At 53.0% G+C, this 12,721-nt stretch overlaps 1 protein-coding gene across 3 annotated transcripts in view; it reads left to right on the top strand.

Moving 5' to 3' along the window:
* Positions 1–2,939: 2,939 nt before the first annotated feature.
* The window catches only part of LOC103716857 (uncharacterized), a 28,645-nt gene continuing 18,863 nt past the window's right edge, over positions 2,940–12,721 (top strand). Inside the window, exons 1-2 of one of the 3 annotated variants that reach the window (XM_089929701.1) lie at positions 2,940–3,894; positions 5,658–12,334. In XM_089929701.1, the coding sequence (XP_089785827.1) occupies positions 6,812–12,280 (5,469 nt within the window). In that variant the 5' untranslated portion in view covers positions 2,940–3,894; positions 5,658–6,811 and the 3' untranslated portion in view covers positions 12,281–12,334. Of the gene's footprint in view, positions 3,895–5,657; positions 12,335–12,721 lie in introns of those variants that run through there. The other 2 variants (XR_016399904.1, XR_016399905.1) reach the window with 2 other exon arrangements.

The raw sequence follows: 12,721 nt of genomic DNA, 5'->3' as shown, positions 1-12,721 counted from the left end.
AAATATTTCTTTAATAGAATCCTCTTTTAAAAATTATTCAAAATATTACCTTTATAATTCTCTAATTTTCTTGTTCTTCAGCAACTTCTTGTTATCCTCATTTTTAATACATCTAACTTGATCGATGTCTTTAATTTTCCTTTCTTTAGCTACACCTATTTTGTAAATCTTATGTTCATCTTCTTTTAAAAAAAATCTATCATATAAATCATTATTTATACTCATCCTATCAGATAAATTTTCATATACTACATATTTTATTTTTATTATTATTAAGATCAAATATATTTTCTTTAAATTATCTTCTACACCTCATTATTCCACCACCAAGTTTCTTTTTGTATATATTTTTATCCATTCTAAGACATCTTTGATTAATCTTTAAAACAATTCACCATATGGTTCCATATTTTGTTCAATTCAGTCCTTAAATTTTAGTTTTCCTCCTTTATAGTATTTTTCTTTTAAATTCCACTATCTTACTTTAGATATTTATAAATTCCTTTTCCTTTCTTCTGGCACTCAACATGCACATTTAAAACTAAGGTTCCAAATCATTAAACTCTCTCATGGTATTTGTTGGGGGAAAAATGGATTGCCCCGAAGCACATAGGCACACCGCCAGCACGTGACACCAGGCGCCCGACCTACGCCCGACCTCACGGCGCGCCCGACCTCAAGACGCCCGACCAGGCGCCTGACCTCCAGGCGCCCGATTTCAAGACACCCGACCTCAAGACGCCCGACCAGGTCAGAGAACGAGGCAAACTCCTTCACTCCGCCGGGAACCAAGCCTTCCAGAGCCCCGTCCTGCGATTTCCGCCTAAACGACTGTCAACAATAAATGCGCATGCTCTCCACGGATCTCCGGCTTACTCAACAATAAATGCGCATGCTCTCCATAGATCTCTGGCTTACTCAACAATAAATGCGCATGCTCTCCACGGATCTCCGGCTTACTCAACAATAAATACGCATGCTCTCCATAGATCTCTGGCTTACTCAACAATAAATGCGCATGCTCTCCACGGATCTCCGGTTTACTCAAAATCTCAGGCTATCCACGGCAACCAGTTAACTCACTCAACTCCGTCCAGTCATCCATAACACTTCATTTATTCAGATGGTCACGCCCAATCATGACGGTAACTCACCTAATTCGCCCAGTCACATCACAGGTAACCCTGTACCCCTCTTATAAAAGAGAAACCTCTCCCTCCGGAGGGAAGATTCTGATCCTGACTCTTAAGCTCTTATACACAGTCTATCTCCTTCTCCAAAGAGAGCCCCCTCTGACTTAAGCATCGGAGGGCCGGCGCCGGAAATCCTGGCCACCGGCTTGTTTTTGCAGGTCTCCCAGAGGACACAACCTGCCGACGTACCATCCGCACCGGAGCTCCTCCTCCTCAGCCAGTGGTCACCCCCGGGTCCAATTTCCAGCAACAGTTGGCGCTAGAAGAAGGGCCCGGTTTGCGGCGATGAAGCTAAGGAGCAAAGGAGCCTCTAACGCCTCCCGGCGTCCCGCACTAAGTCCTGGGCACTCAGTCCAGAACTCGCCGCCAAGACCTCCGGCAGACCCAATCCCCTAAGTCCAACCGGAACAATTCAACGTTCTGGTACAGCAAGTTCAAGCTTTGGCCACAGTAGTCTAAGGTCTGCGGCGTGTGGAGGCTCTCCCTATGTCGCCTCCACAGGTTTAGGCCCAGTCAGCCCTCCCTCCAGACGGATCGACGCCCCAAGGTCAAAACCCCCATAACTCCTCGAGGGTCAACAACGGGGAACGGCATGGCTATCAGGATTCAACCCAGGTGTCTCCCTGAAGAGAACCGCTAGGGAGGCACCCGGATGACGGCCACAGCCCTCAGAGGCAGAGTCGGCTCCAGGTGAACCAGCGCCGGAGTAGACCACCATGGCAGCCCCTCAGGGTGGGGAACTCAATAGGAAGGTCGAGAGGCTCGAGCGGCAGATCGAGGCGCTCCACAGCCAGAAAGCAAGGTGCGAGGGTGACTTCGAGTTTTCCACCAAATCACCTTTCTTCCGCTAGATTGAGGAGGAACCGGTCCCACCACGGTTCAAGGTAGAGCCCTACAATAGGACTACCGACCCCCTCGACCACCTGGAGAGTTATTAGGCTCTCATGGCACTGCAAGGGTCCTCAGAGGTCGTGCTCTGCAAGGCCTTTTCCACGACACTTTGAGGAACGGCTCGGCTTTGGTTCTCCGGACTGAAGCTGAGCACTGTGTCCTCCTTTGAACAGCTCAGCAAGCAGTTCGCCACCAACTTTGCCGCCAGCTGATGCAAGCGGCGAACGTCGGACTCCCTCCTCGACATTAAGCAGAAGGAGGGAGAGTCCCTCAAAGACTACCTCGATCGCTTCACCGCTGCAACCTGGGAGGTCCGCGAGCTCGATCAGTCGATAGCTATGTCAGTGCTAAAGACTGGAGCTCGGTCCTATAGGTTCCTCTTCTCTATTGAGAAGAATTTCCCTACCGATTTCACCGAGATGCTGGTCCGAGCACGAAAGTATGCGAGGGCCGAGGAGGCTATTGCCTCCAGGCGAGGAGCGGCCAAGCAGGCCCCGAAGAAGCAGAAAAGGCACCGCGAGGAGCGCGGCCGTCCGAGAAGCCGGTCTCCCCGTCCAGATAAGAACCTGCCTCAGTTGAGAAGTCCACCTCGACAGCGAGCGCCGCCTTGACCGAGATCTCCACCTCGGCCATGAATGCCCCCAAGGAGGTACAAGAATTACACTCCCCTCAATGCACCTCGGGCAGAGATCCTCATGGAGATAGAAGGACGAGATTACCTCCGACCTCCACCACTGATGCGGAAGACAGGAGCCCGACGCTACTCAAGAAAGTACTGTCGCTTCCACCGAGACCATGGCCACGACACGGAGGAGTGCTTCCAGCTTCTAGACGAGATCGAAGCACTCATACATTGTGGGGTACTCAACCGATTCGTGCGGAACCAGCGGGAGGAAAGGAGGCTGATAGAGAATGCCGCGCTGCTCGAAAATGCAAATGACAATAGATCCTTCGCCAGCATCATCAACACCATCGAAAGAAGCCCAGCCGAAGGAAGCCCGGCTGGAGAACCAACGGGAAGAAGGACCCCTCCGAAGCGTCCACGCCAAAGTTCGAATCAGCGAAAGCGGGAAAGCTGGGAGGCGAGGTTTGAGAGGGGAGTTCGCTTCTCCGGTCCGCCTCTGTTTTTCTCATCGGCCATCGCCCTCGTCTCCAGCCATGGCGAGCGGCGAGCCTCAGAAGGAACTCCTGGGCCAAGAAATCACAGCGAGGGGCCCTCAAGATCCAACCTCCGCTCTTTTGCCTCTCATCTTTCCAACACGATCGATCGATCCCCTCGCGATTCAGAGCCTAGAGTTTCGGATCTGAAGAATACCACCTCCGGGATCTTTACCATTCTGGATATATCTAATGCCGATCTTGAGATCGGCAACAGGTCCAAGCAGATGGCTGATGCCTCGATCCAAGCTCAAGATTCTCAATCTCCCTTCTACTTTTTATTTTCTTTTCATTGATCTTTAATACCCTATTGCTAATTGGAATTCTTGATCGCTGACAAGGGTTTCTCTGCGGCACGAGGTATCCTCTACCTCCTGTCCTTTTCCCTCTCTTTCTTTTCAGTACGATCGATCCTTCTTCCGCTGCTCGTGATTCAGAGCCTAGGGATTCGGATCTCAAGAACGGAACCTGGATCTCCTTACCAATCTGGATACCTCGAATGCTGATCTTGAGATGCCTCAAGATTTCTCAATCTCCCGTCTACTGTTTACTTTCTTTATATTGATATCAAATAACTTTTGCTAACTTGGATTCTTGGTCGCAGCTGCACGAGGAGATATCAAAGATTTGATCAGATATGGCTGTACTGGAGGTAAGAGCAGAGGGTTTTGTCAGGGTTCTCTTTGTTTCTGAATTGGATAGATTTCCTTTCCGTTTTTATCTTCTTTCTTGGATCGCTGACCTATTTTGGGACTTTTTTGATCGATACCCAAGTCATGTTTTTTGTGCCCTATTTCTTGCTCTGATTGCATAAGTTATAGAGGAAAGGCTGTAGTGTATATGGATGGGCGACCGGGAATTTCTTTGCTGCAGTCGAAATATCGAAAGTTTGATCAGATTGCCTGTACTGGAGTTAAGAGCTGAGGGTCTTAGGGTCTTCTCCCCTCAAATTGGAGAGATTTTCTTCTTCCAGTCTTATCCTCTTTCATGAATTGCTGACTGATTTATGGACTTTTTTAATTGAATCGCAAGCCATGATTTTTTCTATGATGTATGAGGAGGTTTCATTCGGTTGGATCAGATTTAGTTGAACTCAACGTAAAATGTGTGGACTTTTTGGTTCTCTTTATACCCAAGTTGCAGGGTCATTTTTTTTCTAGTCTCATTTTTTGCTTTGAGTGCCAGTTGATTTTTTTGATTGAAACCTAAATCATGGCCATTTGCTTTTGTGGCTTTGGTTGCACAAACTATTGTTTAACAGGTGTGGTGCACTTGTAATTAGATGGATAACATCCAGAGATAGTAGAAAAGCCCCACTAATGTGCAGCGATATAAGCTTAGGTGGTCTCTTTATATGGGATAGGGTTGAAAGCAGGTCGGATTATATCTGACTGCATTCGTTTCCGTATCCGATTCAGATCGGATAAAGATATTATTTTTTTGGTCTGATCGGATTTGGATACGGATTCGGATAGTTAGTTCAAAAATCTTTCGGATATGGATACGGATGTGGATATATCTGATTTTCGAAATTCGGATTCGGATCCGGATATTCGTATGAAAAAAGAAGTGCTAGTTAAGTTAAATCAAGAAACCAATTAAGTGATTAATCAAAGTTAAACTAAAAGGAATCCAGATATCGGATAACTTTTACTGTAACTCATATGCAGAACACCCGATTCGAATAAAATCTTTCGAATCACATCGCACGCCTGAAAGGCTCACAAATCTCTCGTTCGTCCGTTTCGTCCCTTTTTTCTCTTTGTCGTCTTCAAGCAACTAAAGTTTCGAAAATTTCGTTCACTTTCTAGTTTTCACCCAGCAATTGCAACCGGTGACAACTGTGAGATGGCTTGGAGGTGCCATAGATTCCATCTACTTCGATGATAAGCAACCTTAAGCGATATATCCTTAATGAAATTATTAATTTTTATTATTGATGAATAACTGTTAAAAATATATTTTTTTAATTTAGTATTTTCTTTATGATCATATCTTTATTGCTAGTTTTCATCATTGAATATTGCTCAGATTTGATTAAATATCCGAAAAGATATCTAATTTATATCCGTATTCGGATAAAAAAAATATGGATATGTTGAACATCCGATTCGTATCCATATCCGTTTATAACAAATATGGATATGCGTAATATCTAATTCATATTTGTATCTGTTTAGAATAAATATGGATATTAATTTTGATATCTGTTTAATATCCATATCCATATTTGTATTCACTGAAAAATATGGATACAAATATGGATATATCAATATCCGATTTGTACCCAATCTGTTTTCAGCCCTACTGTTGATTATTGTTTTCTTTTATGTTTTATTTGCATTCCTAATTTGCATGCCTTAGTTCATTCTTTTTGGAGGCAGTGATGAGTTTATTTCTGCAACATATGAGCAGAATTAGAAGGTATGGTCAGCATTGCCTCAACTCTCTTTTCTTACAACTTCTATTCTTCTGGAAGATATCCTACAGGTATTTTCCTCTGTCTGATTTCTTTCTTTTGTATATTCAGACTAGCACTTCTTTTGCAAAGTACTATATTCAATTGATCTTTTTACATGCATCAATATATAAATATGGCAGCCATGTTATGATATTTTGAAGGATTCTGTTTATTCACCTTAACTTTGAACCAAAATATCTTCAATACAAAGCACTTCATTGTCTGCACTTTCTAGAAAGTCATAGTTTGCTAAATGGTAATGTTACGGGGGAACTTAGCCGCCACGCCCCACGTGACCGGCACGCGCACCCAGGAAGACTACGGCAGTCCCTTGATCCAGTAATCCGACCCCGAGTCGGATATCTTCGGCTCCGCAGCCTGACCCCGAGTCGGTTGCCCCTAGATCCAGCTGTCCGACCCCGAGTCGGATATCTTCGGCTTCGCAGCCCGACTCCGAGTCGGCTGCCCCTTGATCCAGCAGTCCGACCCCGAGTCGGATGTCTTCGGCTTCGCAGCCCGACCCCGAGTCGGCTGCCCCTTGATCCAGCAGTCCGACCCCGAGTCGGTAATCTCTCGACAACGACAGGCTGTTCCCCTGAAGCACGCCGCGGCCCTCTGCTCCACTACTCCCTGCAACGGTCGTATCCGACGCTGCTCCACGATCCCCTGTAACAGCCGTACAAAGCGGAGCTCCACTACGCCCTGTCATGGCCGTACCCAGCGCTGCCCCACGACGCCCTGTAACGGCCATGTCAGTGGCAGCTCCATCGTGCTACACGATGACCAACCCCCCAGAAGGACCCCCCAGCCTGGTATATATGCGGCTGGGGGGAGAAGGGGGGAGGTAAGAAAAAGTTTTCCAGAGCATTCTCTTACCTGCTACTGCTATCTCTCCTTCTCCTTCAATCCTCTCTGACTTGATCGTCGGAGGGCCCCCACTACCCCAGTGGTGGTGCGAGGCTTGCTTGCAGGTTTCCCGGTGGAAGGTGGAGCGCAACCAACCCAACTCCAAGGGAACCCCGTTCACACCGCTGTGCCAATCGTTCTCGGTTTGGACCACCAGCAACAGTTGGCGCTAGAGGAAGGGACGGATCTCAGAGCGATCGTAATGGCACGGCGAGGTGGTCGTGGAGCTTCCAACGCTTCCGGTCGCGGGGCCTCTCGCGCCTCCGGCCGGGAGGCCGCTGCATCTCCAACGCGCTCTCAGCAACACTCCACCGCCCCACCGCCTATTCAGACGGTCGAAGCCGCTCAGTTCGACCAGCTAGCCCAGCAGGTTCGCACCCTCGCGGAGGCGGTGCAGAATCTGCAGGGTGTGACGTCCCGGGCGCCGCAGCGGGCTCAGGAGCCGCTGCTGCCTGAGCGTTCGCCTGCTCTCCTCAACCCGCGCTCCTTCCTCTCCCATGGGGAGGAGCGCCGGCGCGAGGAGGATTCTCGAACGCGTCCCATTCTGCCGGGACCTTCTCATCGGAGCTGCGCGGGGTACGAGAGGCGGACCCGGGCGCATTCCCAGACCCCCCAGTCCTCGAGGAACCCGCGCTCCAGTCGGTCTTCCTCCTGCCGCTCCTTGTCTCCCGCCCACCGGTCGCGCTCCCTGGACCGGCGGGTGGACGATCTCCACCGACAACTCCAGGTCCTGAAGGACCATTCCAAAGATCCCTTCGCCGACTTGGAGATCTCCTCCCAGCCGGCGCTAGCCTCGAGGATCCTGCGGACCCCGAATCCGCCGGGGTTCAAGATGCCGGCGATCGAGCCCTATGACGGGGCAGCGGACCCGCGGGATCACGTCGAGAGTTTCAGGACCCTTATGCTCCTCCACGGAGCATCAGATCCTCTCCTCTGCAAGGCTTTCCCAGCAACCCTCCGCGGCCCGGCAAGGGCGTGGTTCGCCGGCCTGGAGGCTAACTCAATCCAGTCCTTCGACCAGTTCACTCGCCTCTTCATCACTCACTTCGCCGTCAGTAGCCGGCGGCGACTGGTCTCCGACTCCCTCTTTGATGTTCGGCAAAACGAGAGAGAAAGCCTGCGGGATTATCTCACCCGCTTCAACAAGGCTACGCTGGAGGTCCGGAACCTGAGCCAGGAGGTAGCTCTTTCAGCCCTGAAGCGCGGCTTCCGGAAGGGCAGACTCACCTTCTCCCTGGACAAACGCCTGCCGAGGAGCTTCCCGGAGTTGTTGTCCCGGGCGAACCAGTATGCGGACGCCGAGGAGGAGGCCGCCCACCGGAGCAAGGAGGCCGCCGAGATCCCTCCAAAGCTTGGGAAGAAAAGGCGAAAAGAGGCACGCCAGAGGAGGAGCCCGACGCCCCAGTGTCGGCGCAGAAGCCCGTCGCCGGCGAGGAACCACGACGCCCCACGCCCTCGTTCTCCGCCCCGACGTTTCAACCGGTACACCCCTCTCCTGACTCCCCGGGCCCAGATCCTTATGGAGATCAAGGGGCGGGAGGACCTCCCGGCCCCGAGACAGATGCGGAAGATCCCTGGGAGGAGGCCCTCCCGGGCGTACTGTGAGTACCACCGGGACCACGGCCACGACACCGAAGACTGCTTCCAGCTTCGGGACGAGATCGAGGCTCTCATCCGCCGGGGGCGTCTCGGACGATATGTGAACGACCGACGTCCCCCCGCAGACCCGCGTCCAGCCGACCCGGCTCCTCCGGAGCCTCGGGAGCAGAATCGACCCGTTGCGGGCGTGATCCACACTATCACTGGGGGCTGCTCACGGCCCGTGAGGAACGCAGGGGGCTCGGCGGAAGCGTCAGGGACGGCCATCGTAAAGAGGCAGAGGGTCGGTAATGTAATCACTTTTTCTGATGAGGATGTAAAGGGGGATCAGACTCCCCACGATGACGCCATGGTGATCTCCCTCACTATGGCAAACTATGATGTAAGGCGTGTTCTTGTTGATAGTGGAAGCTCAGCTGATATTTTGTTTTACGAGGCCTTCCAAAAAATGAGCTTGACCAGACAATTGTTGCACAAAACATCCACCCCCCTTATCGGATTCACTGGTGACGCTGTCCCGGCCGAAGGAGTCGTTGAGCTGCCTGTGACTGCGGGCGTTGCACCCGCAGAAGCCACGGTGCGACTCGGGTTCTTGGTCGTCCGTGTTCCCTCGGCCTACAACGCTATCCTCGGACGACCTGGACTGAACGCCCTTCGTGCGGTGGTCTCTACGTACCACTTGCTCATGCGGTTCCCCACGGCGGCTGGGATCGGAGAGGTCCGAGGTGACCAACCGACCGCACGGCAATGTTTCCTAGCGACTCTCAAAGGGAAGAAGCCCGTGGAAGCCCTAAGCGTCGAGTCCCTTGATGCCAGAGACGAGGTGGCTTTGCGGCAAGGGGAGCCAGCCGAGGGTGTGGCCGAAGTTCCCCTCGAGGAAGGCCGCCCAGACCGAACGGTCCGGGTCGGCGCCAATCTCGACTCGGAAACTCGGGCCCGGTTGGTGGAATTCTTCCAAGCCAATGCCGATGTATTTGCCTGGTCGGCGGCCGATGTACCCGGGATCGACCCGAAGGTCATTTCTCACGCCCTCAACGTCGACCCGACCCACCGACCAGTAAAGCAAAAGAAGAGACACTGTGCCCCGGATCGGATCCGGGTGGTCGACCAGGAGGTAGACAAGCTCTTGGAGGCAGGATTCATAAGGGAGGTGAGTTACCCCGAGTGGCTGGCAAATGTCGTACTTGTCCGAAAGGCGAGCGGGAAGTGGAGGATGTGCGTCGACTACACCGACCTGAACAAGGCATGCCCCAAGGATAGCTTTCCGCTTCCGCGGATAGACCAACTGGTCGACGCGACTTCCGGATATCAGCTGCTGTCTTTCATGGACGCCTTCTCCGGCTACAACCAGATAATGATGGCCCCACAGGACGAGGAGAAAACTGCTTTTATAACAGACCGGGGGCTGTACTGCTACAAGGTGATGCCTTTCGGTCTGAAGAATGCTGGCGCCACTTACCAGCACCTCGTCAACAAAATCTTTAAAGAGCAAATCGGCCGGAACATGGAGGTGTACGTGGACGATATGCTGGTGAAGAGCCGCCATGCAGATCAGCACATCGCGGACCTGGAGGAGACTTTCACCACCTTGCGGAAGTTTCGCATGAAGCTGAACCCAGCGAAGTGCGCCTTCGGCGCTTCGGCCGGGAGGTTCCTTGGTTTCATTATCAACCAGCGGGGTATCGAAGCAAACCCGAACAAAATCAAGGCTATCCAAGGTATGTCCCCCCCGACCAAAGTGAAGGAGGTTCAGGAGCTCGCTGGAAGGGTTGCCGCGCTCGGACGATTTGTGGCAAAATCGGCCGAACGCTGCCAACCATTCTTCAAGGTGTTGAAACGCCCGAAAGACTTCCTCTGGACGGCCGAATGTCAAGCAGCGTTCGACCAACTCAAGGAATATCTGGCGTCTCCTCCCCTGCTGTCCAAGCCGCAAGAAGGGGAGATGCTCTACCTCTATCTGGCGGTCTCCCCAACCGCGGTCAGTGCGGTGCTGGTTCGAGAAGAGGCAAAGCTCCAGAAGCCCGTGTACTACATCAGCCGGGTCCTACGGGATGCCGAGACGCGGTACACGAAGGCTGAAAAGATCGCCTTCGCGCTGCTGACCGCGACCAGGAGGCTTCGCCCCTATTTTCAGGCCCATTCGATCACTCTCTTAACCGACCAACCATTACGACAGATCCTCAGCAACTCCGAGAATGCGGGACGGCTGGTGAAGTGGGCAGTAGAACTCGGTGAGTTCGACATCCGCTACCAGCCTCGACCCGCCATCAAGGCCCAGGTGCTCGCGGACTTCCTCGCTGAGTGCATGGTGCAGGAGGCGGAACCTAGACCGCCGGAAACGCCCAGCCTCGACCTCCCGATCTGGACGCTTCACATCGATGGGTCGTCGAACCCCGAAGGAGGAGGGGCCGGGCTGGTCCTTACCAGTCCTGATGGAGTGATAGCCGAGTATGCCTTGAGGTTTGGATTTCCAGTGACCAACAACGAGGCGGAGTACGAGGCCCTAGTCGCGGGACTCAAACTCACCAAGGAGCTCGGCATCCGGCGTCTGAAGGTCTTCACCGACTCCCAGCTGGTGGTCGGGCAGGTCCGTGGGGAGTTCGAGGCCCGGAGCCCGACCATGCAGAACTACGTCCGGAAGGTGCAAGCGCTCATTCCCGACCTCGGCAGCGTCGACTTCCAGCAGGTCCCCAGAAGCGAAAACGCCAGGGCCGACAGGTTGTCCCGCTTGGTGGGCGCAGAGGCGCACAACTTGTCGAGGGCGATCTACCTAGAGACCCTGGATGCGCCGAGCATCGGCGAGGCTGGAGCGGTGATGGCGATTGATCCGGAGCCGTCTTGGATGGATCCTCTCGTCGCCTACCTCGCCGAAGGGATCCTCCCTGAAGACGAAGAGCAAGCTCGGCGACTTGTCAAGAAGTCCGCCCACTACGTACTCTATGAAGGGAGGCTGTATCGGACCTCGTTCACCGCCCCCCTTTTAAGATGCCTCCGCCCCTCGGAGGCGGTCTACGTCCTCGGCGAAGTCCACGAGGGCATCTGCGGATCGCACTTGGGGGCTAGGTCCTTAGCGCACAAGATCATGAGGCAAGGCTATTATTGGCCTACCTTGTTGGAGGACTCGAAGGATCACGTGCGGAAATGCGACGCCTGCCAGCGCCACGCCAACGTCCAGAGAGTCCCTTCTGTCCCCTTGGCCCCGATCACCGCACCCTGGCCCTTCGCACAGTGGGGAATGGATATCCTCGGACCATTCCCCGTCGCTTCAGCCCAGCGGAAATTTTTGATTGTTGCAATCGACTACTTCACCAAGTGGGTAGAAGCAGAGCCGCTGGCCACTATCACGGAGGCGCAAGTCCGGAAGTTCGTGAAGAAGAACATCATTGTCCGATTTGGGGTACCTCGGGTCCTCATCTCGGATAATGGTCGACAGTTCGACAACAAGCATTTCCGTGACTTCTACGAGGAGTTCGGGATCAAGCATCGGTTCACATCTGTGTCGCATCCCCAAACCAATGGTGAGGCCGAGGTCACAAATCGGACGATCCTCCAAGGAATTAAGGCGCGAATCGGTCGGACAGGGCAAGCTTGGGTCGAAGAGCTCGAGAATGTCCTTTGGGCGTATCGGACCACGCATCGGACCCCTACCGGGGAGACGCCATTCAGCCTAACCTATGGCACGGAAGCGGTCGTCCCCGTGGAGCTCGGACTCCCCTCACCTCGGGTGGCCGCGCACCGACCCGAGGTCAATTCGGAGCAGCTCCGAGGGAACCTGAACCTCTTGGAAGAAGCAAGGGAAATGGCGCAGGTTCGGATGGCGATGTATCAGCGGAGGGTGGCCCGATATTATAACTCCAAGGTCCGACCGAAACTTTTCAGAATCGGAGATCTGGTGCTAAGGCGAGCCAAAGCATCTCAACCCGCGGAAGGTGGGAAGCTGGCGCCGAATTGGGAAGGCCCGTATAGGGTTCGCTGGGTAAACCGACCTGGCTCCTACCAGTTGGAGGCCCTAGATGGTCGAGAAATTCCAAGGAGCTGGAATTCCGCTAACCTGCGGGTGTATTACCAGTAGAACGACAAAACCAGGAAGACAGTTCGAAGAATGTACAACTCTTTTCATTTCAATAATTCTTGGTTACAACGGTGTGTTCGTGTGATTACAAAGAATTCCCAGGGGGGAATTAGGGAGTAAAGAAAGCAAGGAAGAGGTGGAGACTCCGTGGAGCTGAAGATCTGGGATCCTGAACCCTCCATCCGAAGCAGCTGCAATCCCGCCGGGCGTGGGTGCTTCTCCCCGGAGGCGCCATGGACGCCTCACGCAAAAAGACGAAGAGCCAGCGCGGACGAAGAAGAAGTGGACGAAGAAGAAGTTTCCGCTGCCTCCAGAGGAACGCCACCTCCAAGGGATATCCCGGTCCTCCCCAGGTTAGGGGAGAGAAGGAATACAAGGAAAGAAGAGCGCGAGGAGGCGCGATCCCGGATGGAGCGTCTGGCGCAGAGCTCAATCGGGAGG

The sequence above is a fragment of the Phoenix dactylifera genome, chromosome 3 (genome assembly GCF_051530095.1).
Source record: "Phoenix dactylifera cultivar Ajwa chromosome 3, Ajwa_hap1_PhDact_Kaust_v1.1, whole genome shotgun sequence".
Taxonomy (NCBI): Eukaryota; Viridiplantae; Streptophyta; class Magnoliopsida; order Arecales; family Arecaceae; genus Phoenix; species Phoenix dactylifera.
Note: the sequence above shows the minus strand (reverse complement) of the source record. Positions and strands in the feature narration are given on the sequence as shown.